The 27,664-nt window shown below is 46.2% G+C and overlaps 1 protein-coding gene across 2 annotated transcripts; it reads right to left on the reverse strand.

Moving 5' to 3' along the window:
* Nucleotides 1-4,603: 4,603 nt before the first annotated feature.
* Nucleotides 4,604-25,706, reverse strand: LOC131262822 (solute carrier family 66 member 2). Of its 2 annotated transcripts, XM_058264903.1 has the most exons (6): nt 25,274-25,706; nt 14,611-14,747; nt 12,774-13,076; nt 5,145-5,309; nt 4,895-5,049; nt 4,604-4,830 (listed from the first exon to the last, which is right to left on the reverse strand). In XM_058264903.1, exons 1-6 carry the CDS (start codon nt 25,474-25,476, stop codon nt 4,747-4,749), a joined length of 1,047 nt encoding a protein of 348 aa, XP_058120886.1. In that variant the 5' UTR covers nt 25,477-25,706; the 3' UTR covers nt 4,604-4,746. The 2 variants fall into 2 exon arrangements, with proteins under 2 accessions (XP_058120886.1, XP_058120887.1); XM_058264904.1 differs by lacking the exon at nt 12,774-13,076.
* Nucleotides 25,707-27,664: the final 1,958 nt, after the last annotated feature.

Genomic DNA, 27,664 nt, shown 5'->3' on the forward strand with positions numbered 1-27,664 from the left:
TAGCTTTGCTCCGCGTACTGCCGTAACAAACAACTGCGTGTGTATCTGATCCGCGCACGACGATCCAAACACGACAACAGTTCAACGCCAACTGCGCGTTCGAAGGCGAATGTATCAGCGAAACGGCGGACCCGTTCCCAAGCACGCTGTCAAACTTCGTGCTTTCCGTGCCGAGCGGCAGCATGGGACTAGCGCACGCGAGATGTTTACGTTCTCTCAGTTCTCCCATCCATCTGACGGCCGGTTTATCTCCGATTTCGCGTGGTGGCGCCATGGATGGGACGATGTTTTGCGATGTTTCCCGCTCGCAATGTTAAGCACACCAAGCTTTGCGGGAGCTTTTCACACCATACGGAACTTTTTCACTACGACGAAGCATGCGGAAAAGTTTCCCCATGGCAACTCGATGACTGGGCGGCTCCATTTGAAAGTGTTTTAAATTAACGCGTTCTATGTACTAAACCTTGCCGTTATTTATATTTTTTTTAGTAATTCTTTCAAAATTCACCAGTGACATGGTTACACAGTCGAAAGAATTATGATTATCATTTCTCGTTTATTATACTTATCTCGGATATCAACCTGCCTTCCTGCTTCTCGGTCCTATCAGCAAGCCTCTTCGTCTATCACTATGCTAGTGCACGTGCTTTGTCGAACACATGCACTTTTTAAACGGGAGAAAACCAATCGGCTAGATTCAATGGAAAACTGGTCCGCGAAATTAACATGATCTCGTACTTGTGAGTCAACAAAAGGGGAAAACAAAACATCTAACCGATGCTGAATTTAGCTACAATTGCATCGCAAAAAAGGTCTATCACCGATTGCAAAACAAAAATGCAAATCGAATCCGTGCTCATCGCACACGGGACGTTCGTGTTTTGCTTAGGGATGTTAAATTAGTTGATTTGTTGTTTCACCTTTTCCCCCCTTTAGTCTCATTACACGCAAGTCTCTTCTAGTATCGTTCGTTTGAAAGGCAATAGAATGTAATTTGTTACATTGCAGTGGTTATAAGTGTATTCGTTTCTAGTTTTCATTCTCATTCTGCTAAAGCTTCTATCCATTTCTACACATACAGTTGATGCCTCCAGCCACACACTTAATCCACGGCTGCGTGAAAAATATACCTGCTCCTGGAGAAATCGAAACGATAGTACAATTAACATAGATGGCACTTGACTGGTTACTCTTACGTTGCAATGATAGTTCTGTTCTGGTCGACCGTCCGAATTGTCTCGGTGAAAGAAAACTTTGATTCATTTTAAGATTGTTGTTTGCGTTACATCCAATCCAAACGTTTTGGGGTATTAAAACAAATGAACATAGTTTGTTTAAAGTTCCTATGTTCCTAACTTCCTTTGGGTAGAATAGATGATTGTGGTATACCAACGATTCGATCGGCACTCGAACCAAAGTGCAGTCAAGAATGGTTCCTATTGGAGGTGCGTAATGCAGCTTAGTTTGTAAAATTGTTTCCGTTCGTTCAAGGTTACGTTTCGTATAGCTGAGGGAAGAATTGGATTGCAAAAGAGATATACATATAGGGTGATAGTTTCCTTTCACTCGATCGTTCCTACATTTCCCGCTCGCGGATCGCACGCATCAGAGTTCAACTTATTGCCCATTGAATGGAAGAGGTGTGTTAGTAACTGATTATGATTATTTCAATCAGTGTGCGATATATGTTAGTTTTTTCTTTACATAGCGTTGAGTTAGTTTGGACTTTTCTTAATCATAAATATTAGGCTCGATTCCCTTCTCCTTCATTGCATTTTGAAAAAGCAAATGCAAGGTATGTAAAGAAAAACCTCTCGATTAGGGCGCATTGTTGTAAAACCTCTTACACTTAGAGACTCTTTCCGAATGGGGCGAATGCACTGAAAATTCCCACAATCACTTTCTGCCAGCTTCAACCGAACATAAACAAAACAAACAGGGTTTCAACGTAAACTCAAGATAAACAACACCAATCACGTGCTTCAATTGCTTCAATTCATTGGACTAAGGTAGGAAGAAGGTTTGGATTCAGGCTTTACTAACGTTCTTCACTACGTTTAATATAGCTAAATTCACTATTCGGAACGGCATTGTTGGCATTGTTGAGTGAATGTAAATCGACTTACAGAAATTGCTTTCAGGGTGCTTTAGACTAATCTCACATCGTAAGTAGTTTCTCTGATACGCTCGAAAAAGAAGAAGGAAAAAGACTTATCTAGACAAGAAAATAAACTAATTGCTTACTCGAAACGTACGCAACATCAGCGTAATTACAAACAAACAAAATCCATCTGTCTTCGTTGGAAAGAACACATGTTTTTTTGTTTTTAAGACGGGGAAGCAATGGCGGTCCTGTTGATTGCTTGGGTTCATACTTAGTGGAAAGGGTTCCTCCGGAGGAATCTCATTCGCGCGAACTTGCGAAAATGTATTTTCACACGTTAACATGTAGAGATGATTATGATTAGCCGCTGCCATTATCTACACGCTACAAAAATAAAGTCTCTTTCTTGTGACTACTATTTTACATTCCCTTAGGCGCTAGTTTTAATTTACAATTTATAAATTAACCCGTCCCCGTACCACGTTGACCACGGTGATGATGGCCACTGCGATCCCCGGTGTCCCAGACAGGCAGATGATGTTAGTTTTAAAAACCCCCCAAAAATATTATCCTATTCAAGTGCAGTAGAGTTTGCGGTTTTGGTTTGTTTGGTAGTACTTGTTTTCGTTCCCTACACGAGTCAGATTCTTAATCCGTCTTTGTTATCGTTTCGTCCCATCCTCCCCCGTTCCTCGATCGTGCGCGCCTCAGTGTGTCCCACGTTTGCTCTCCCTTCACAAGGCGATCGAAGTGAGTCGAAGAAGGATTCTCGTCGGCCACTGCTATAAAATTACTTCCGGACTTTCCTGGATGAAGATGGCGTCGAGCGAGTCGAGCCGCGAGCCGACCAACGGCCGTTGCCGTAGCTGCTCGTTTGCGCAAGCGGCCGCCGCGATCGCATCGTCCACAGCCACGTGCGCTTCGTTTTCGCACAGGTTTCGATTGCTGTCGCTGGTGCTGGTGCCCGTTCCGGAGGCTGAACAGAGCAGCGACGATATGGGACCGACGGTGGTCCGTTGGCTTCCACCACCTTCGCTGCTGCCGCTGACGGAGCAGGAGCGTTCGTTAAGGATTTCGAGCTTGTTGAAGTTGAACATATTGTTAGCCGCTACGAGCCGCAAGCTACGCGAACGCTCCACCATGTCTTCGTCCACGAGATCGTCGTCATCATCATCGTCATCGTCATCGTCATCTTGCTCACCGGCATTATTCGTCCTGCTTGGATCGTGAACCGCGATCCGAGTCGATTCATCCGACGTCCTGTGCACCACCTGGAATGCATCTTCCTCTCCGTGATGTGACGAAGCGTCTCCATCGCCGGTTTCACCCTCGTCGAAGAGAGTGTCCCCATCGTGCCGAAGGTCCTCCACCAGCCCGGACACACTAGCCGCATCCTCGCTACAGCAGCAGTTCGTCACGACGTCCGCCAGTAGGTCCGTCTGCGTTTCGACCGATCGCATCGTGCGAGATTCATGGTTCATAGTGGGTATGGTTGTGGTGGTTGTTGGAGACTGCTGGCGTTGCTCCAGCCGCTCGATTTGTTCCGCATTCATCACTGGCCACAGGGCCAGTGATGCGTGCCGTCATAAGATGTCTTCGAGCGATTTTGCGTTCGTTGGATAGTGGTGCGTCTTCGGTTGCACGGTCGGGATCTTCTCGTCGCTCGTTTCACCCACCTTCAGCCGAGTATCTTCCCCTTCGCTCGGTCTCCGACCCTTCTCGCCCAGCTCGACCATTGCCAAATCTTCCCCTTGGGTGGACTTCCCCGTTGGCGTTGCACCAACCGTAGGCTTCTTTTCACTCGAAACACATCCTCCTGCCAGCAGCGCATCGTAGTGCTTCAGGTTGCTCCGATAGTGCCCACACCCGAGAATGTACTGCTCCTTGTAGCTGTTGCTGTTGAGCGTACAACTCGAATCACGCCTCTGCTGCTGTCCACCGAGCCCGGAAGTGGCCGTGTCGAAGGAACAATTATCACCCGTCAGTGAGTGGCAGTTAAAGGCCTCCTCGCCGCCCGTCACCGCATGCCCCCTTGGGGAAGGTTGATTGTCGGCCGCAAGATCGCACAGCTCGCCCAATCCCGTCCCATTGGATTCGGTCGCACTCAAGCTCAGCTGGCGACGCTTGGGAAGCGGCAACGAGGCCGTCTTCTGCCGATCGCTAAACTTCTCTGATCCACCGCGCACACCTATGACCGCTGAGTGCCGGACGGGAGTCGTTTCACGCGGTGACGAGGAGATCGAGTGCGACTTGGAGTGATGGAACTTGGAGCCGGTGCCCAAGCGACCGTTTCTTCCGCCCGCCGCTTGAACCGCCGCTCGACCCGGCGTGAGCGAGTTGCGATCGGTGCGCGATCGCAGCGAAACCGAACATTCCGCCGCACCGAGCATACTGCTGTAGAAGGAGGAAGCGGCCGACGAAGAGCAGGCCGCTGCAAGCGGGGCCAATCCAAGCAACCGATTGCAGCCCACCCCGATGTCGCGCCGCCCCGGAAGGATCGGTGCCGTATCGTGCGAGTCGGGCGAGGAAAGGATCGGACACCCATTCGGCGAATGATTTCGATGCAAGTGGATACTGTTCTTGTTGCTATTGCTGTTGTTATTGTTGCCTTGAATAGTTGCCATATTTTGGGGGGCAAACTGCTAATCGCCACGGTGCGCGTTGCGGGGCGCTGGATTCTTACGATAGATGTAGACCTGCAGGAGAATTGCGAGATCTAAGCTGACCTAAAAATGAGAACATGATGATTAGTTGCCTGTTGGTTCGAGCCTTCTGACACGGCCACCTTACCTGCAGCGTACCGCAGATCCAGAACTGTGTCGGTGCGTTCCTTAAAACGAAGTAACCAGTCTTAAACATATCACCAGCGGTCCACATGATCACCATGCAGATGCTCATCCCGTGGGTGGACTTATTCTTGTAGTTCCTTACAAACTGTGGAAGGCCTACGAGAGAGAAAGAGAGAGCGAGATTGAAAAATTAAAACCATTAGAAAAGCGGATATTACCAACGAACGAGTCCATCTCCGGACGGCACCTACCTAGCATTGCTTCGGTAAAGACGGCCAGGAAGCCGATCGACTCCATGAACCAGGTAACGGAAAGCATCAGATACGTGATGGCGGCCCCGACGGCCCACACCACCAGCATAAAGTCGACGTACGACTGGAAATCCGTCCACTGCCAGAAGTACCTTGAATCGAAATCTACAGGTGTTTGTGTGTGTGTGTGTGCGGGAGATTTTTTTTTTATTTTGAGTGAGCAACGAATGAGCATTTCGTTTTTCATTTGCGTTGGACGTTTGTGCAAGTGGTTGGTAGAATGAGAGAAAAAAAAGTGAACAACAGAAACACAATTAATATTATTAAATTTATCGTGCCAGCTCTTCAAACAAACGCAAGACCTAGTTGGTTCCTGGGCTTGCACGTGTGTTTTCCCAACCCCGGGATTATACACGGGACATTGAGATGGATATTATTTATGTTGATGGATTGGTGGTTAGCGGGTGGCATGGAATGGGTGGCACAAATGAACGGCGAAGCGAAGAACGAGATATCCAACGAGGAGGCCGATGTGAACAAAACAAAAACAGCACATGCTATAAGACACGCACAACTCCAAAATGCCATCGCTGCGGCAGTTGATGATGGGCAGAGATGAAGCCAAACATGCAAACGAACGAACGAGCGAGCGAACGAACAAACATTCCTTTGCCGGTGATCCCTTTTGATGAAGATGACACGACGGGGGCTAAATCTGGCCTCAACAAGGGACATATTACATACCAACAGAGAGAAAAACAAAGCAAATGAAGACGACCACGGACAGAACACGAACGAACGCCGGTTGCGATGAACCTCCTATTGAGTAATAGTGAAGCGAAAAACGAGACAAAAAAAAACACACACACACTCGCCAAAGGAAGTGGCCGTTTTCCACACCAAATGGGATTATTTTTCTACATGACAAGAGCCGTTTCCTTGGACATGCGACCGTGGTCGGCACGTTTCGGTACCGATTGCACCTAGTCCACCCCCTTCTCCTTAACCTCCGTCTCCGTTCCGTTTCGTTTGGAATCCAGGTGTGGCCTCCAAACCCTGGCCATTACTTACACATTTTGTCGTTGCCCCTGTTGTGTTGGGGGACGGAATAGAAGGACGAGCAAACGGAAGCTATCACCACTCCCAGAGCAGTGTGCGCGATTTGGTTTTATTATATTTATGTTTCTCCCCTCCGCGTCCCTCACGTCGATCCGGGGGGAAGGAGCATCGATCGGTAAGACACACGCTGTGCGAGAAAAGCCGGAATTGCATTTATGCACGAAAAGGGGCAGCAAATGCAGTAGCTTGTCCCCAACTCCTACTCCCCCTTTCTTCCTCCCTCCTCTTTGGTGATGGTTTTCGCGCCCATAATTGCATGCTCACGATGGGGTGGCGGTGCGCACGACCATTCTCGCCAATTTAAGGCTCGGCACGTGCTCCGTCAGATTCGCGGGAGGACGCATTCACACTACCGACAGTAACAGCAACGCAAAGGGACAGGAAGGGTCGGGCGGTCGGAATTGTCAGTGGCACGAGCGCATCTTCTTCCGAACAAGTGATGGCCAAGGTCAGTTTGAATAGTATATTATTGATCGATTTTGAAAATGTTTAATTGTGCAAAGTGATGCGTTGGGTAATTGAGATTCAGATTCAGAAAGATCTGTACACAGAAGGAACGATTGTAAATCCTTGAATCCTTGATTCGCAAATCTTCAAAGATTTACAGGAATTTCTTGTATTTATCGCAATTTAAAAATTAACATTTGACGTATATATGAATTGTTGTTTGGAGGTTGTGAAACTGAATTCGGTTGATACTGAAATGAATAAGAGATTAACATCTACGAATCTCGTCGAAAGATTAATAAAATCTAAGAAATATTTTTCTTATAACCCTTCCTATGTTTTACCCTTCCGAAGACGATCCTTCTCGCACGCAAACTTGACACCAGCGTCCCATTATGATAATGCGCACGATAAATTGCAATATCCATGTTGGCGCAAGGAAGGGAAAACTCGGCGATCATTCGTTTCCACAGCGGATTGGCGATAGCGGCGAAAGACAAATTACATTTTTATGAAGTCCCCATCGAGGAAGGAGCGCCGGTATCCTTCGTTCGGCGCTGATAACGACCGCTGCGCTCCGAAAGGATGGGTCAGAGAAGATTGGCTTTCCTTGATGGGTGCCGTGAGTGTATGTATTTTGGATTTTCTTGTTCGGCCTCCAGTGTGCCCAACCCACATCGAAAGCTATTAATTCTGTCAAGCTGTCAAAGCGTGTTGTCCGTTCTGGCAGCATTGGAAAGCATTAAAGGGACCACCACGTGGACGCACCTTTTCCGCCATCGTTATCTATTAGCCCGGTTCCACTGGGTACGTTCATTAAAAGTGGGGATATTCGTGATTTCAACACACAAACGCACACACATACACACAGGCTGAGCCATTCCTGATGGTGGTGACATCATTAAGCGAACTTTGATTGATGATGGCCGCCGAAAAGCTGGTCCCCCGGCGCACCGTCGGGTTGTGTAAACAGAAGTGCAGAAGGAAAATCAACCAAAGCTCCGCTAAAAGCCAAATCAATTCAATAAAGCCCATCAGCAAAACATCGCTGCGGTACGGTACGCCACGGAAAGCCATCACCATCATCCTCACTGCTCCCGTGGGGTTATCCTTTTCCCCCTTTTAGGCAGCGAAGCCTCGATTGGTTCTGATTGACGTGGTTGGCAATAAAAAAAAAAAAAAGAAACACCAACAGCAACAATCTAAAAGGCCCGTTCAAGGGTAAGGATCGGTGGTTCCTTGGGGGCTTTCACCGAAAATACAAAAAATAACAACGTTTAGCCTTCGTCCTTCATAAAGGAGCCGGTGTGCGAGTTTTACGCGAGGATTAGCAAGGCTGTAAAAACATGATTTATTTCGACGCACCCACCCACATCACGTGCACGCACGTTCGGTCCGAGACGGGAGATGAGCCTTGTTAGAGCGCCACCCCCTCCCTGTCACTGGAATGGTGTCAGCTGACGTTGCATCGTCATGGAAATTGCTGTTTTCCCAACGCCCGAGAACTGGGCCCCAACATTTCCGGCAGGAGCTTCAAAGTCGAAGCTCAAGGCCAAGAAAAAACATCCGCCCCCGTTTTGACAGCGACCGAGGAGGAGGAGGAGGGGACGGGTGTTGGGTGTGCTCCTTTGCGTTTGACGAGGAACTTTGGTTTGATCGGTTTTTAAGGTCACATCCGTTCCGTTACTCCGGGACATATTGTTCCGGGTTGGTTACACTCCGGCTGGTTTGTGTACGGGGTTTTTCGTTTTTCGGTGCTGTGTTTTGCCCACCGCCCGCCTTGGGAAGGCAAAGTTCCGTCGCTTGCATGAGACATGCCATGCTTTATCACGTGCTTCATTGAATGAGAAAATATTTACCCTAATCGTTTGTTGCGAAGCCCAACCTCAAAGAAATACACAGTTGAAAGCACACAAACAAAATTATTGAAAGCGATTGATTGAACTCAATCTTTGCAAGAATGTTCAAGAGAATATTTTTTTTCTCAAATTGTTTGAGTACAGCTATTGCCACAAAATTTCAAAACAAATTTTAAATTCAAATTCAATTAATGTTGAATGTTCACTTAAATTTTCAGTATTACTCATTTTCATTGGTCATTGAAAATTGTGGGATAGATTTTTTTAATGAAAATTGATAATAATAAACATTATAACGCTTTTTAAGAAGTTTTTATATTTTATCTATGCTTCTAAAACGGAAATACGAAGAAATGTTCCTATAATTTATTTCATTTTGTTTATACAAAGAATTGTTCATCATAAATGTTAATATGAAATATGAAAAATTTAACATTTCTGGGATTTTATGCAAAATACATTTGTAAATTCTAGATTTTTTTTTATATTGATCAATGCCATATCGAATATGTTTGAGCATGTTCCATTATTTTGTATATTTTTGAATTGCATGCATCTTGCTTCGTCTTTTCCTACATCAAAATTAAGTTTTTGTCGTCAAAGGTTAAAATTCATCGCAAATCGCTTTGAAAATACAAATGAGAACATTTGCCAAAAAAGGTAGACATTAAACAAACAGTTTTCCAGGTACAAGTAGAGAAAAAGCTGTTGCTATCACTGTACACAAAGCTTATTTTTAAAAGTAATACATGGGATTAGCAAGCAAGTTTTGTAGCAAAGAAAACACTCAACGATTGCCGTGAGGGAACCGTTGTTTCCGGATCGTAAATTCATCCAATCAACGAACAATACTCTCCCCCGTCTTAACCCTGTTCCCCCTAAAGTCGTAGGCAAAAAGGAGCTTTCCCAAGGAGTGTCTACGTCGTCGGGGGGAACCAACCAAGAAAGGCTTAGCAGCAAAACACGAAACCAGCTGAGCTGATTATGCTAACCCCAAGTGCTGTCACGAAAGAAGCGGAAACAAAAAGCTTTCGCCGTCGGCGAAAACGGGCCCAAGCCGTTGAACATAACTCTTTGATATTTATGTTGGTACGGGCGGACAGGCAAAGGATTGAACGGTACGCCCGAGGACACACCGAACCGAGGAAAATCCTTCGCCCGCCGGAGAGCGAAAAGCAAGAGGACACGTTCGCACGTTGAATGTCACCGGAAGCACTCGGCCGCAAAATGCGAGGCGAGGTGTACGAATATTTGCGGTCACTGAAAAATGTGGAACGGGAAGGAGAAAATCGTTCAAATGTGAAATAGATCCATCGGACACACCACCTTCTCTACTCCGAATGGCCTTTCTAGCCGTGACCGGGAGGAACTGAAGCTTGCAAAGTTGCACTCCGCACATCCGATGTTCACATTTCCGTTGGCAACTTCATCGTCACCAGGAAGGACAGCGCCCGGATAGTCGAAAGGATTATCATGTGCAAGTTTAACAATTTGCAAAGACGTTTACCCATTAAAGGGCACGTGTGGAATATAATATAACCATCAATTCCAGGAAAAGGGGGACCCGGAACGCCATCGAACGAAAGTTCACCGTGACCTTCAAAATGCCGACTGGAAAATGTTTCCACCGTGCACCGTGTGATGCCACTCCATCATTCGGGGTATATCCCCCTCCCTTGGGTCCCTTGAGGAAACGTAAAAGTTTGCGAGCGCTACCACTTAGAAATGGATGGAGAGTAATTAAGTAATTCCCGCCGGGTAAATTCTTCCCTAAAGACGCTCGATGTGGCTTATTTTCGCCACTCCGCAAGTAGGAGCCCTGTTAAGACACGGGGGAAGGAAAATTAATCAACCGCAAGTGGTGCCGGGTGCTTAATGCATTCCGGCTGGCTCTCGGGGCTGCCGTTACCGTCTGGCGATAACATGACGTGACCGTTTGCCGGTTCTGTTGCGTTACTGGTGCTCGTTTCGGAGCGTTTCTGAGACTATGTTTAGAATGGCATATTTTTAGGGCAAAAGTGCGTACCTCTGTGACGACGTCAGCCAACAGTTCGTTGGAGTTCCTTGTTCTGTCCGATATAGTGATGTGAAAACCCGATCGGAGCTGAGAATCAATCCAGCTCCCATATGGGGTGGATCCAGCTAATCCGATTTGAAACATTGCTGTGACAGTTACCAATCGTAAAACACAAACCCAGATCCCCTGGAATCTCATACCCGGGGGTGTCAAACAAGACAGATCAAGCTCCCAAAGGATCTGAATCCTAGGTGGATCCTAAGAGACATGAGCTCAAAAGCCTCGTCGTGGCAGCCATATTGAAATTGAAACGATCTTAGTTTTGTTTACCACTAAAAGCGCACAACACCGATGTATTAGCAAGTTACTGTTACTGTAAACTTTACTGAGGACGCGGTATCACCTAATTTGATGGCCATCGCGAGGTAATCCAGTGCTTCTGTTAGTTTGTTTCCACCGATGGGTGATGGGTCATCCAAAGGCTTTATGGAAAATTATGTAAAATACCACGAGGTAATCGTGTCTTTTCCACAGTCTACGCATTATTTGGGCACAAAGTAACTGAACACGATATATACAGCATGTTGCTCACTGTTGAAAATAACAAAAATCGACACTGAATACACAAATATAATATTTGTTTGGGATGAACCCACCTCGTCTGTTGATCCACTTTGTCTGAAACAGAATTCTTAATTTGTAGTGCAAGGAAACAGAATCTGAATTACCAAGGGAATTTAATTCGAACGTTGGATCGCAATCATGAATCCGAGTGCGGAGGACCCTGGATTTTGAACCAAATCCAGATCGAGTTCGTTTCAGCTCCCATTTCCCATCACTAGTCCATTCGCACCATAGCGGGAGGGCGCAATTACAAACGGTTGGTTTATCTTTGTTATGATTTTCTTTATGATTCCGTCTGAGCCACAAAAAGCTTGAGGTTTCTTAAAGGAATTTCATTTGAAAAGTTTATTTTACACGCAGTCTTGGTCCAACTTTTATTCCACCATGTTTGAAGCATTTGAAGCACCGGCATTTGATAGTAACAACGTAACATCAGCCGAACCACAAATGCTAGCCGTGAAAAATCAGAATTAACTCCCGACACGCGCAATCCTCGCTGGTGCTGGAGGTAACAGCGGAGTTCGTTACCTTGACCGGAGGACACGAGGAAGGTCACATAAAAAGGACCATTCACATCCACCGACACGAACAATAATAGTATTTTGAAGGTCCCATCGGGAAGAAAGAAGGTAAAAAAAACAGTAACGGGGAAGAAGTGTGTGCCGGCCGGAAAAATCACTTCAATTAGTGAAAGAAACCAGAAACGGAACAAGGCTTTTCTCTATTGGCACTTTCGGCCACAATACCGGTGTTTCTCCCCCTTAACGTCCTCGAGAGATGGTCGATGGATATATTCCGCCAAAGTTCAACAACAAACGAGGACGGGGTGCAGGACTGATTGGAAATCTTGTAAAGACCGATCGATTGGATTTCCCCAAGGAGAAGGGGGTGGGTTGTGGAGTGGTGAAAGCTCCATCCACCCTGAGGAGCTAACGGTCCTTCAACTCAAGGGCGGAAAAGCGTGTGGATGAAAATTGCAGGAAACGTTCAGCGCTTGACAATCCTACTTTGTCAGCAAATTTGCTTTTTTTTTCGCCGCTTGCGGTTTCTCATCTCCCTGAAGGACCAAGACCTGAACGTACCGGGAGGATTGAGCTCCCAAATGAATGACGGGAAACGCTCTGTACGAGATGGTTGGTGGAAAAAACTTTGCTGGCAAACGGTGACGCAAACAGGGACGTAGTTTTTCCCCCCCTTCAACTGCGAATTAGTACAAAGACGACGTTGGAACTCTTTTCAACCGGAGGCTCCAAAACAAACATCATTAATTTTGTTTCGCTCGGCAAATTCTCCCTTTCATGGGCAAACCACCGCATGATGAAGGGTCATCACTTGGAGAGGGTTAATGAAAGTAATACCATACATGAGCACGTGCGAGTATGAACGGATGACATTATATGAAGAGAGTGTGTCCTCCCGCCCGACGCCCTCCATGGTAACAGCTTGTGATGTAGATGAAGATGATATGTACAAGAAAATGGCGTATGGAGGGAACACACCACACAACACACAACACACAATGGAAGAGGGCACGAGTGGCGCGGCCTTTCGTCCCGGACGTACCGAGGATGTAGTGGCGCGATCGGGACTTCCGCAGCGATCCCGGCTGCCCGGCGGAACCGTCCGACGACGGTGTTACCAGCGTCGATCCGATGCCGATGGTGGTCGTGTTGTTCGGGTTGGCCGTAACCGTTGCCGTGGTCGTCGTGGTGACCGCACCACCGCCGGTGACTGAGTGGTGGCTGGCAAAGCTGGCCCCTGAAGCACGGTGAATATTGACCACACCACCACCAGCACCTCCACCGCCTCCTGCCAGCGCTCCCTCGCCACTCTTTGCGTAGCTCTCGGAGACGAACACATCCGTGCCTGTCGTCGATGTCCGGTATGAGTGAATTTTATAGAATATTTAAGAATAAAAACAGTATCACACAAAAGTCCGAGTTTGTGACGGATTTGACTTTTCCTTTGCTCTAGGTCGAAAGCATCAACTACAAGGGGACTCCGGGGGAAGGCTCGAGGAAAAGCAAGTGAAGTTTTGCAGCCAACGATAACAACGTCAAGCGGACCAAGGAAATCGGATGGCGGGGAAGCGAAATAGATCTCGGACAGATAAGAGCATCCGGGCAAGGCACAGCTGATTGCTGACAGAGGATTAAGCGCCTCGAGGGCACTGCAGAACTGCAACTTGATCCAGCATTCCTTTCTCTGCCTCAAGTACCGATTGTTTGTTGATCGCCACTTAGGCAGCTGCTGCTTTTACAAGGAGTTTCGTACACGGTGAATGAATCTGTCTTATAACCTTCTTGAAACGAGAAACAAAAAGAACAGAAATTGATCCTATTTTGCCTTCCGTTGCATATTTTGAACAAAAGAACACTTCCCGTTTTCCTTGGACTATTCAAGGACAGGAGGGAAAAAGAAATCTTTCTGCAACGAAACTCTATTATAGCGCTGGAGCCCGCAAGAAGGTGCATGGTATGCAGCATACACCAGCTGTTGAAAAGCTGAAAGCTAGAGCCCTGTTCGATCGATTGACACGAATTCCTACACATCTTTGTCAGGAGTGACGAACTATTATGCAACTACTGTGGAGCACAAATTTAAAAGCAACCAATCCAAGAAGGAGCAGTATATAAAACGCGATTTAAAAATCAAGCAGACAAAATTTGATCTACAAAAAAACCATGGATTATTTGAAATAAAATACTTTTTTCCTTCAAACGAAATAAAACGGTAGCCAAGCAAAAACTCCAAGTAAAGAAACACCATAGTCAGCCGGAAAGCAATAAAAAATCTCTTCGAACGAAAGGTTACAGCAACGAAGCTAGATGGAATTGCCGAGACCAGGATGGCTGGTGGAACTGTCCTTCCCCCCCCATTTGGTATTGCAGCAAATTTCATATGAAATCTCTATTTACAAAGCGCCATAGAAACACATATAGAAGAAGAAAACGCTTCAGGGTACGGGACACTGCGCTGTCTGTTGGTCGGGCGGTCTGCCCAAAGGGTTTAGCGTCCCGGAAGCATCCCCACCCCTCTGATTCATCGGGGATCAGAGGGTTGTAGTAACCGCAGATAGGATTGTGGTGCTTCGGTGCGCGCGGATATTTGTAAGCGTTACGTCGCGGCCGACGCCTTCTGGAAGCGAAAACTAACCTTCCCCAACGAGGGGAGGGAAAACGAATCCTATGCACCAGGCGGGGGCCAGTTTGGTGAGGAAAAGCACATGGGGTGGGATTGCTGTGTTTGCGTTTGGGGGGAAAGGTGGCCGCAAAGTGCACTGCTCCTTCTGTCGGCATCTGTCGGCATATTTGCAGGTCATAGACGTGCGCGCACACGCACACACACACACAAGCTCGTGTGGAGGCAATGCACCAGCGATTAGTGATGCACTACTGACCTGAAAAGACTCGCTCCCGCATACGCATGATCGCGTTGTTCCGGCGCACGTTCACGCACAGGTGTATCATCAGGAACATGGTGAGGTTCATCACCACACTCTGCACCAGCAGCGGAAGCTCGAAGCGGCTGAAAAACCTGCGAGGAGGCAAACGGTGGATGAGATAAAAATACAATTAGTGTGAGTTTTTAATAGCCATCGATAATTGGTTGCACAAAGGAAGGAAATGGTGGATGATGGAAGCACATTATTATTTCTAATTATCGCACTACGGTGATGTACCTCCGTGAGCGTGAGCACTATGGGTCACCTTTTTACAATATTTACTTTCTTCGGCAAATTAGTTGCGAATAATAATATGATTTGGAGAGCGCCTTTATTGATTTTGCAGATAACACAATTCTATTTTCAATTTACCTCATTTTCTATTGATTTAGCAGATAACACAATTTTATTTTCAATTTACCTCATTTTCTAAACCTACGAAAACTTTCCCAGCGTTGGGAAACTCAACCACTCCGGTCAAAACATTCATTATGAAATGGAAATAAAATATACAAAAACGCTTGAGCACTGAACTTACTTGGAGATGTTTACCCACAGGCGGTAAAAGTTGGCACGGAACTGACAAGACAGCAATACAATATTTATGTTATCTTCTTCTCAGTGTTCCAAAAGGCAGCCCCACAAAGGGGATGTTGGGAAAAGGAGCAACTAAAACACACATAAACACACACGAGAGGGAAAAGTTTTCATTTGACAATGGACAACAAACAAGCCATTCCTCGTTCGATATTACCGAACCGGGAGGTGAAACGCTCGAAATAGATTCCAACTGTCACACTTCCTAATTTGGCAGGTGAAGTAAGTGTTTCAATTTGCATACATTTAATTGCTTTCAACCTGACGATTGGTTTGTCGAGAGGTTAAGTGAACCAACATGCGCCAGTAGAACCGTTCAGAAGTTGATCGCTACCGACGGTGGTTTTGGTAGGTAGGTCTATTTTTAAACCAACCAAGGGATAAGCCTAGCAAAAAGGGATTCAAAATGCGCTAAAACCTTCGACCGGGTCAAAAAGTAGAGTACAGTGGATGAGGCCACGGCGAAAGGGTGAATGTCAAATACCGAAAATACACCATACATTTTGCAGGACGGTATTGCTTCCCATTGCTTATGCAGCGTTTCGTACGGCTTAACTTTGCAGATTCTTTGCTCCTCAGCTGGGCGCCAAAACCGGGGGCCATGGGGCACGGAAAGGTGACACAAATCCACCCTAACCTGCGTCACTTCGGGGCCGTGGCGTTTTCCACAAAATAAAATGAAACCGCAGCTCAAGTGTGACCGGAGCGAGCGGCCTTTTTTCGTGTGGACCGTTCTTTAGCAGCAGCAGCAGCAGCAACGATAGTTATTTATATCGATTTTCCAACATCTGCGACGTGGACAGGTTCATTCGCGAGGGCGGAGCGTTCTACAAACATTTCCCACACGGGAAATTCGACCATTCCGACCTCTGACCCCTCGGCCACCGTGAGCTGCCCCTCGGAGCTTCGGTTTGTCAACAGGGACGGGCCAAAGGGGACGAAGATTTCGAGATGCATTTTCGACACATCATGCCAAGTGTACATGGTCCGTGTCCTGCATGTCCTGCTGGTTCGGTCGTCGGTGGAATGCATAACTTTTTTGTCCACTTTTCTTTCACGGCTAGAACAGTCTTTCCTATTTTGGTACCCAACGACATACCAGTACTAACACTCAATGGTTATCTTAAAACGAAACAGCTGGTAGAAAGAACAGCATCAGTTTCGCAGTAAGTAATACAATTGTAGAAGGTACAATGTAATTTCGCTACAAGGAGAACGATTCATCGGTTCATGCATACTTTATAAAAGAAATCTCGTGGATGTGACTTCCATTTCTCGTGCCTCAAGCCAACGCCAAAATATGTTTCTAGCCGTCAATCTTGAAAGTATATCGCCAAAAATAATCAAATAAAGGCTCACAGTAACCTCCCAGGCAAGACCTTATATTCAATCGCTTGAAAAAGCGAGTGTAAGTAGAAACATTTTCTTCGTCCTTCCCCAATCTCATGTTTGTTGTTGACTACATGCGCTCTAAGATGATGCTTAAAGGAGTACGACACGACACCTGCCCCAGGGAGGACTGAGAGAAAGATTGAAACCGTCTTGATCCCCGGACGGAACGGTCCAAATGTAAACCCAGTTGAGATTAATAAATCACATTAATCTCCCCATGACGTTTCGTCCGTGAAATGGTACTCCAGTCGAACCGAGAGCGAAACAAAAAACGTCCACATTTACCGTACGCCAGATTCCAGCTGCGTTGGTTTGTAATGCTTATCAGTGACACCGATTCTTGCGCCTTCGGCCCAACAAACACCGAAGCGCGCGGTTGAGTAAACAATCAATAATAAATCATGATGACTTGAGCAAATCAGCAACTCAGGGCAGCCAGGGTCCTTGCACCGCCTCGACGATAGATAACCCCCTGAGTGACAAGGTGGCCTTGTCGGAATTACAACGACCGAAGACAATTCTTGGGCGGTTTCTGTTTCAAACCAACCGGAACCCGCATTTTCTCAAAACCCCATATAACCATTCGGACCCGGAAGAACAGAATGGAAACATCTCGTCTATCGGGCTGTCCAGACCAGAGTCCATTTTGCGATAATGACGCACGAAAAACTAACTAACCAAGCTACTGAGGATGCAGATAACGCTATCTCCGCCCGTTAGTTCGCACAATCGAGTGTGTTCGAGGGATTTGGAGGATGAGCCGATAAACGCCCGTTTTAAGTTTTCCGTTCGAGCGAGGCCAGAAGAAGCGAACTGAAAGTGGAACGCCCATTTAAATTTCCCTCAACTTCTCGCTCGCAGTTATAGCGTCGTCGTTGCAAGTCTACCAATTTTAGTCCTCAAGGACGACTTGGCTTGGAAACTGAAAAACTTCATTGAACGTTTCGTGTCTCACTTCCCACGTCAAATCTCGGGGTCCAACCAACCCGTCGTCTCGTGTTGTTCGAGGCCCGACTCCTAAGTCCGTGCGCGGTACTGGCAGCGTGGTCTTTCACGTCTCCGCATCCACACTCTACGGTTCCTAAGCACCGGGCAGTCCCTGTTATCCAATTGAGCTGAATTACTCTTGTTCATGTTGTGTTACTTTTTTATGATTTAATTCGAGCTACCCACGCCAGGCGGCCTCGGACGGGGTGGTGTTTGCTCTGGAGAATGGTGGTAGGATTATCGTGAGCTTAAGTAAATTCCACCATCCATCCAATGGTGTCTGGAGCGACAAGGGGCCAGTAGGAAGAGGATCGTACCGAGTGGAGCGCCGATTCGACAGCGAAATAAAAATAACAAGCAATAATCGTGTGTTGGATTCCCGAGAGCTGTCAAAGCGCGGTACAACAAACCGTACAAAACTGCACGCACCGATAGGCTGTTGATTCGCGGTCAATGTCGTACCAGACACACACGTACTCACACATACACTCACATACATGCGGATATAAAGAAGATCACAATAGAGGATGCAGGAAACAACAATAAGATCCAGGGTCACGAGAACGCAACAGCCGCGTATATGGAGTTGGCACCGTCGTGAGTGGCAAAGGAGGAAGTGGCGTAAGACATTCCAAATAAAACTGCATCCAGATATTGCAGTGAAGGCACAATCCGGTGGTTTGACCTCCGACCATCCATGGGCATGCAAGTTGTCAGCATACATTATCGATTTTTCGGTACAAAACCACACTCCAGCTGATGCTGCCAAAAGTGCGTCTGTCGCACGTCTTTTAGGAGAATGGGAATAACCGCACCCACCATTCATATTTGCATATGGAACATGCAACAGGTTGTCGGGCGCTTTAAATCCCACACTTCAGGAGCACCAACAAAAACCCAAAATAAAGTAGGAACATCTTTGAATGCTTCATTGAATGTCTAGGTTTAGTTAGGTATCGGTTGTGTTGGTTTCTTTTCGATCTTCTTCTGTTGAGTTAAGATTAGAATAGTCTCAATATTTATATGGTTTCTCCAGTAAGTGTTCTTAAAATACCAATAATTTCCACCACAAAATGGGGTTTCAAAAAAGAACTGAAAATTTATATCTAACGATTTTAGGTACTAAATAATCACCATGTGGAAATAACGGGAGATTGTATTCTTATTGAAGGAGTACTCTCTGCCATTAATAAATCGATCTATCTACAGCCAAATAAAGCAGATTGGATTTTTATTGCACCCTATCAATGAAACTATTGAAAAATGGCACAAGTGATCAAATGTCATTCGCCGACACGAGACAGTTTAGTCGATTAGATTAATCAAACGCCAACGATGCAAATTCGATTGTGAGTCGAAATTTCATTAGACATTCGCAGAATTTCGCTACCACAAACGGCACAAGCATCCCGCGGACCATGGGGTCGATCTTCGCCTCTATTAACTACATGCACGATCCGATGGGGGAGATGGCGAGTGGAGGCTATTATCATATCAAACGGCAATAAAATTTAACCCAATACAACCGAGTTGATTCACTCCAACGCCCAAATGAAGACGTTGAAGAATTGAGCCGTTGTCCTCGAGCGGAGTTCTCCCTCTGTGCTGGGTGGTCCGCAAACGCAAAAGAAGCAGCAGAATATCTCGCAGGCAAGAGTTGGCTGAGTGCGAAGGAAATTAAACACCCCGTACAGTGCTGCCTGGTTGGTGTACTTCATTTTCCAGGCTTGCCGAGTAGCCTTTGGGCTACTGGAGCTGGGTCGGGTTTGTGGAACCTGCCCAGAGTTGGGACAGTGTTGAACAATTTATAGCGCCTATCCGGTGCGAGACGGTGTGGGAACCAACACATTTTATCAGCTGTAATCCAACCCGGTGACGTACTTCACCTCCTTTGTGGTTTAGATTGCTGGAAGGGTTGAGGTTATCTAAAACCGGTGCCACCGCTAGCGATACGATGGCTCTAAACAAAATTATTTATATACATGCAATGTTCCTCGAGATCATCATCTCGCCGTGGATAGACGATAAGAAACTGCAAATGAATAAGAGAAACAAAAAGGAAACACTCGCAAAGAACAGTGTGCTCATCTGCTTCCACTCGGAATTAACTCGTCTCGCATGAAGGGCTTTGCCACGGCAGAAACAAACGTTTCATTTCCCGCCTGATGAGATGTTGTGCGAACCGAATGATTGGGACTTCATACGACATGGTCATGTGCGCTATTCCGGGCAACACGATTCGCCGCTGAAAATGTCAGCCCGTGTCACCTGTAATTGGCCGGGACGGTGTACTACCAAGTGGTGTACTATGTTGTTTCCCCGTTCCACCTCCCCTAATCTCAACCCATCCACATCCCAGGGTACTGTATCGAATGGCACGATCTGGCGTGATCCCGGAAGATGCCGGCTTCTAATTGGTTCATCTGTTCAACTGCAATGTACCAGAACCGAGCGCCCCGCATTTACCATCAGTACCATCGCGGCGTGTAATCGTACGTAGTTTGACTCGCATGGCAAAACATCACCGTTCAACACCTCAACCACGCTATGTGTGTGTCCTCTTGTCGCCGCCCCCGGCAAAATATGTAATGCATTTTGTGTTTCATTTTGCTAACTCAATTCAAATCAACTCGGCGACAAATCGGCTCGACAACCCTTCCATTACGGAATGGAGATCGAATGGTAGGCATCAGTGTTTCGATAAATATTGGCCATGTTTTCCATCCGACCGGTTGGAGTGAGTGAGTTTTTTAAACTCCCCAGCCAGGCGCCCACGTGCGCGATGAAATTCAATTCAGAACGGAATTAAAAATACACAAATTTGCTAATGACGTTAATCTTCGAGGACCAACGCTCGGTAGACTCGGAATAAAAAGGGGGAGCACACCCCATGGATGTGTAAATGAAGGGCACGTGGGCGTATTTAGGGGGAGTATTGTTCTGTTCTGTGCTGCTGTACCCAAACGTGATTGTGTGTGGAAAATTATCCATAATTGGGGGTTACAAGGGGGAATCACAAAATTTCCTCTGCTAGAAGTGGTAAAATTTAGTTTTGAATTTTATTATATCCCAGTTGGTTTTTTTTAATTTTAATTAGTTTGCCTTTCACACTTTAACTGCCACGGTGTTTTAGTACAGTTTTGTAGTACAAATATTTTGTGTTAAAATTTGGTAATTGTTTGATTGAACCAACGGTTTTTAAAAACTAAGAAAGAGCTAGGCTTCCCAAAGGATACGTTTTGGTAATTACTACATTACAACCAACTACTACATAAGTCCAGTACTATATTAGTGTAAATGGATGATGAAAATTGTTGCTGTCAGCCGCTTTTAGGGTGACTCGCCGTCGACGTGCCAATACGCCGAGCGTTTTTAGAACATTTTTTAGTACAATCATTTTTGATGAAATTTGGATGTAAAACAAATACTGAGACTTGGTTTTAGACAAATTACAGATAGACGAAGCTTTCCTAAGGATAAATTGGTACATTTAAAATAGCCTACCACTATATTAGTGTAATAATATATGAGTTTAGTGACAAGTTCGGGATTGCCTGTCACCCACCATGTGGGTCATTGCCAGCGAAGTGAAGTGTCTGTTGAATTTGAGTTGAAGAGGAAAAATCTGTATTTCGTAACGAACTAAACGACTTCAACAGAGACACGTGTCCCCAAGAGCAAAAGGCAATTCACAGTTCTATCTAGATCCCAACCAATTATTGGTATCGTTCTCGACCAACTTCATCACCCGACGATGTTGCACGTTTATCGTCCGTTATGACAACCGAATGACGCGCGTTACCCGCCAACTGTTGCTTGCTTCCATGTACACTTGTGCCGTCCCAAGTTAGCTGGTCGATGATGCGATTTGCCATAAACATTTACCCAGCCTCTACCATTTCCCTTTCGCCTTACACTCCGTTCCACTTCTTCGACGAGACAACTTTTGCAACGTTAGAGCGCACGAATGCGTGTTGCTGTTCTTGACTTTGGCCATGACAAACAAAGGAGGGAGAAAAAAGAAGTGGAACCAACCGTCGGATCACCGGTGGCGATGACGCCCGGCACCCGGAGGAGCAAAACCGGTGCTGACTGTCGACTCGACCGGCTGATGAGCTCATGGGAACTGGTTTGACCGGGCAGCAACTCGCGCAAAAGGTTCAATCTTTGACCAGCGGAGACGTACCAAGAAATAACGTGCGGGTCGAGTGTAAATGGGGGATGAAAATAGAGCTCCTTATCAAATTAACAGGCCAGCACAGGGACAGGGCAAAATGAAATTATGCTCTAGAAATGGCAGTAAAGCCGACAATATGGGAGTATCGATTGGTGTTCCATGAATCCGTGCAAGGTGAGGCGAGAAAGACGAACTTTTCAGACAGCGCTTGAAACTTTTTACAAAACAAAATATTCCTTTTTTTTCGTTCGAGAAAGTCGACTCTAACGAGTCAAATTTTAAACGAAGAAGTTTTATTTCCAACTCCAACTCTTGCATGTGGACATAACCTACTGAAAATCTTCACCTTCAGCCGTCACACAAAGGAACAAGGAAAAATAAAAGTCTGTAGAAAAAAATGTGTCAATTGCTATATTTACAGCAGCACCTTTCAATCAATCTTCCCTTATCTCTGCTGCTGATAACTCTGCAAGCAAACAGTGGCTATTTATCTTCCGCACGCACAACAAGAAGAGTCTCTATTGATTCATTCAATTGTCGGCAGGTTTATCAAGCCGCGCCTAAACTTTTGCGATCGCTTTCGGGCACACTTGACACCTGTTAGGGTCAATTTACACCTTCTATCCTTGGAACTTCCTTGTTCCCCGCGTGTGTAACGGCTAAAGAAACAGCCTTTTGGACGGCGAACGGCAGGCCCCAGAATCCCTTCGGGAAGAGTAGCTACCTGAACGTACGACTTTAGCACCGGTTAAGTTCAAGGTACTTCTTTTCGAACTCAAAGTGAACCTAATGTCATTAGTAGGGCACCTTTCCCCCGGTACCGAACGCGGACGTTAAATGTTGGTTTCGGTTTTGTTCCGTGAAGAGATTCACGGTGAGTCGTCAACGGAACGACGACAACCGACACCTTTTCCCGACCTACCCGACCGGGAAAAGGGCCAACATTTTGCCTGGCTTCGCTGGCGTAATACATTTCTCGCGAAAAGTTTTACCTTCAGTAGGGACAAGACAAGAAAAATAAATCGATAGACGTGAAAATGAAAATCGCACCTTGAAATGGATACTTTCTTGGCGCCTTGGGAGTGAACTGCAGGAAAAGGAAAATAGTTTTGAAATAAGAATAAATACCTGATCCTTTCTTCTTTCATTCTCGCTTCATTCCGGTTTACCTGTCGAATTTATAACAAACTAAACTGTCCACCAAAAACAACACGGTGGAATGCAAATTTTCTATTCTTGACGGAACTATTGACGATTTCAGAGCGGAAGGTGAGGGGCAGTAGACGCGATTGTGGCACATTTTGTCACGTCCCCAATGTCCAACCCGGCTCCGGTCGGTCACCATCGATTCGTTACGATTGATATTCACGGTCAGACTCGCGGATCCCCAATACACCATCATGTTGTTTCCCGCTTTCCCTTCGATAAAAAAGGTAGAATCGATTGTCTGAACATATTTTAAATCGCGTGGGCCGGAAACAGACCATAGACGTTTGTTGTTACTTTTGCACACAGTTCCCATTTAAAACTAATATAAACAAAATGAATCACTTTATCGAGCCGGCAAATTATAATGTTTGCAACGGACAACATTTGATTAAGTTATTCGTCATTCAAACCAAACAGTTTTATCAAACGAAAAAAAGTTTGAACTAAATAGAATCAACCAGAATACATTCATATCTTAAGAAAAGTGTTTGTCAGAATGCTAATATTTTACTTAAGAGTTAGTTGATAAATTAAAGCAATGGATTCTCCCAAATTTCTCATCTTCTATCCATCGTCGCAATGATCGACCAAATCCTTTTAGGTTTTGGCGCATCGGAACAGAGTATTATCCTCCCCCCTGGCCACCCACTATCGGTATGCAAATTCAGAAACACATACGAGCGCCAGCCACTGCAGTAGTAACATTCGTAATATTTGCATCTTATATTCGCGTCCGCCCCAAGGTGCTACCCGTTTACGGAGGCCTCTCCGGCACAATTTGCGTGGAATAGCTGGGACGATGAGCGCGCAATTGCGCCTATTGCGTTTACTTCCGTCTATTCTAACACTTCCCAACCTCAGACCTTAGGCCCATCGACTGGTATTCCCCTGTCGAAGCCCTTGCGAAACCTGACTCTAGCGGGGAGGAGCGTGTATCTCATCCAATTGTTTGTCTATCATAGGCTCACAACGCCAACATTCCCGTCCTGCCACCTTGCGTCGAGCCGGTGGTTGAAAGACATGCTTGGAATTTCTGATCCAACAGTCATGGTATCGTGCACAGCGTGGGATCGCATCGTCGCTTATCTTATCGGCCAGCCAAACCCTAATTTCGTATCACGAACCTGCCATCGAAGGTGTCGTAGAGCATTCGCTTCCGAGTGCCTATTTAGCTATCCTCCAGCATATGGTTCGGGTGTGGCAGAAGTGTGTGAGTAAATGGCTGCGATTATCAGCGTCCATTCGCTAATGATTTAGCAACATTCCGCGTTCCGTCGTGACAATGGTGGATGTTGGTGACTTTACCCTTTGGATTTCAATCAATATCCTTCAACTAGAAGCCATGACTAATATTTATTAGTCATGAGTAATAATGATGATATTATATGGAAAAACATTCATCACCAAGCCCAATGCAGACTTATTGGGTGTCCCAGTTCAATGTAGATAAATAAGTTCATAAGGGATTTTCTGCAATAGACAAAATTTATTATCATTGGAAATAAATACAAATCCAACCCGACCGCTTCATGTTACGGTATTTTTCGAGGGTCATTGTGGGTGATGCTTGTAGAAATAGCCCATAACATTCTGCCCACTCGCCCATTAACTCGACCGATAAACAATCCAGCCAAATGCCATCGCCAAGGGCGGCATCCCTTTCGGTCCATTTCGCATGGCCCAAAAAAGCCCTCTAAACTCCGGCCAGTGGACAAGGCGCGCTAGCGACCCAAAATCGTGATAAAACGTAAAGCCCAAGCGTCGCCGGTAAAACGCACCGGAGGAGAAGTAACGAATGTTTGAGCACGACTTAGAAAACCGATGGAAACCCGCCGGTTATCGATATGATCTGGGGTCGGGTACTGCAGGGTTGTGGTTATGTTAGATTTCCTTTCGCCCGAACCTTGCCCACCGGATATCCGGCCAGCCCGACGGGGGTCGGAAGGAAAAATGGGAAAGGAATATTTCCTAAAATTTTAATATAGGGAACGGTGGGTTATGCACGGCATCACGATAAAAGGACGACTCTTTTGAGGGTCGAACCGCGAGGTAGAAGGTCGAACATTCCGAGACGATAAGGGCGGAAAGTTCAAGTTCATTCCAGCACCCGAGGAGAAAGAAAAACGGAATCGTTTCACCGTCTGGCGTTCATTATGTCGGCTTGGTTCGCCTGGTTTTTGGAAATAAATTCTGCTAGGTAATGTGTTCCACTACCATTTCCTTCGCTTTGGGCTAGAGGGTGTGACTCGGACTTACCAGAACAGTATCCGCAACGAGTTGGCCAGCAGGAGCGCAAGGCAGACGAGCAGCGAGAAGCCCTCCGGGTCCTGCGTTTGCTTGATCTGCCGGTACTGGGGAATGTACGGCAGAACACCGCCAACCACCATGAACGAGGCCGCCGACCACGTGACCAGGTGGCCCACCGTAAGCCCCAGCTCGTCGTTGATGATCCAGTCCATCGTGGCGTACCCTTCGACTGCCGGAACGCAAGCTACACTTTTCGAAGGCGCTTTTACTCTTACTTAGGATGCAATTTAGAGCGCTTCCTTACACCAATGCTTCATTACTATCGTTGCCCCATGCAGGAAAAAAGGGTCGGGATGCTTCCTTGCCCTCGTTCCATCGAAGAATTACCATACCTTCGGGGCGTTTGCATTATCCAGGGTACGCTTTACAAACGGCCTCGAGAGATGGTCTCAGAAGAAAGCTGTTTCATTCGTTCGATGGAAGGAAGAAACCTTAGCCCGGCGTCTTACTGGTGTGTTAAATTATTACTATTTTCCGATTTATAATGCGCCGGTCACCAAAAGATGGTAGAGGATGTTGCGTTTCAGTTTGTTTACAAAATGGAAATCAAGGGTTGCTTTGTTCCGCCTTTCGTGGATGGCGTTCGGTTGCTTCACATCAAAGCAGCATCGTTTGCTTCTGTCTGCATCTGGTTCAATGTTGACTGCGATCGGGAAGGGTTAGACGGAAGAAAACATCTCATCGCATCCGAATGGCAGCTATATCGTTTCCTTTGTGTCCCGCCGGAGTCTGGGGCCCTCGCGGAAGGTTGACCACCGTCGGAGACAGCCGTTCGGCTAAGCTTGTGCCGATAGTGGTTGTTTGTTCAGGGTTCTGTTTTATTTTTTTCTACTTCACTCCCGGAACACTGATAACACGTGAGCCAAGACGGCACTGGTGGAGAACAAAAACAGAATGTAAACACACACACATAAGATTAATTGCACGTTTCCGTCGTGGTAGACGCGTCACACGTTGCGTTCGACTGACTGCACCCGCAGTTTTTCCCACCAGTTCACCACCCGCAGTACAAACGCAACGCGGAACGTGGGGGAAAATGCACACCACTTTTCCCACCAGCCTAATGCCGTTTTCCCACTTCAAATAATGCCGGCGAGGTGCGGTCCACGGTGTGTCGCTACTGAGAATCCAATCGCGATGCGGATTTTCTTTGCTTTTTTGCCGGAGATTCGCGATTTCGCCGACTGGCCCCGATTTTTTTTTGTTCGAATGACTTTCTTTGGCCTCTATTTTCGCCAACTTTAGCAGCGGTTGACTTAGTTTGCTTCAGTTGCACACACAGACACAACTCCGGGAAAAGAAATGCACTCCATGCCACACATTAGACGGCTTTCACGGACCGAATATTACAGCCGCCAAGGAGCGGCCCGGGGAAGAGGGAAAGCGCAAAGAAAAACCTACTACGACTACACACCATTCGCGGGGTACGGATTTTAGGAAAGGGATTATATTTTTAGCACACGACTCAACGCGCCGATGACGATTTGGATGTTTGGTATCGGTTATTGCTTTCATTTCCTACCATTTGCACTGCTTTTCGTGGAGCTTTCTTTTACTTTTCCCCTGGGGGAAACTTCCGGAAAATTAGCTAAAGTTTTCCCCCATCGCAGCACTCTCAATTCTTAATCTTTTCCGTGGCCAAGAAAAAAAGGGCAACACTAACCAAAGGAAGAATTTGCTAGTTGGCCTGTTTGGCCTCGAAATGGTCTTGCTAATCCCTCGACGTCCAGGTCGCGGACAACAGATCACTTCTGGTCGACTGTCCAACGCTTTCTGATAGCGTTATCGTTCCACCACCAACGACGACGCGAGACCGACCGATTGAAGCGACTCTTGAAACTGATCACAACAACGATGGACGATGCGCAAGATGGCTTTAAAAGGGAGGTTAGCTCATCTAAAACAGATTGACGCACTCCTAACTGTCAAATCAGTACTAAAGTCATGGAATGTCATTTTACTTCAGAAAAGCATACCTTCTTGTTACAACCAACCTTGATAATCAGCTTGTGCGGTTGAAATGTAATTTACAGAAGGAAGGAAGATTTTCTAAATCAATCAGGTGATCTTTCTGAAAATTTGATCGGTTCACAATTATTGGAACGACAAAAAAGGCAGCCCCCTAAACTACCTCTTGTAGCATAAATTTAAAATTCAATTTCAAAGTTCATAGAAGAGGTTGTTTTATTAGTTTACCAAACTGACAAACAGCCGATGTTTGGAAAGGAATTGTCAGAGCACAAGCTGAGTATATTAATCTTGGCAATTCAACATTTATGTAAATAATGAACGAATGCATACACAAATTATGTGATCCCTTTTCCTTCTACTCTGGTAATT

Source organism: Anopheles coustani, chromosome 2 (genome assembly GCF_943734705.1).
Source record: "Anopheles coustani chromosome 2, idAnoCousDA_361_x.2, whole genome shotgun sequence".
NCBI lineage: Eukaryota > Metazoa > Arthropoda > Insecta > Diptera > Culicidae > Anopheles > Anopheles coustani.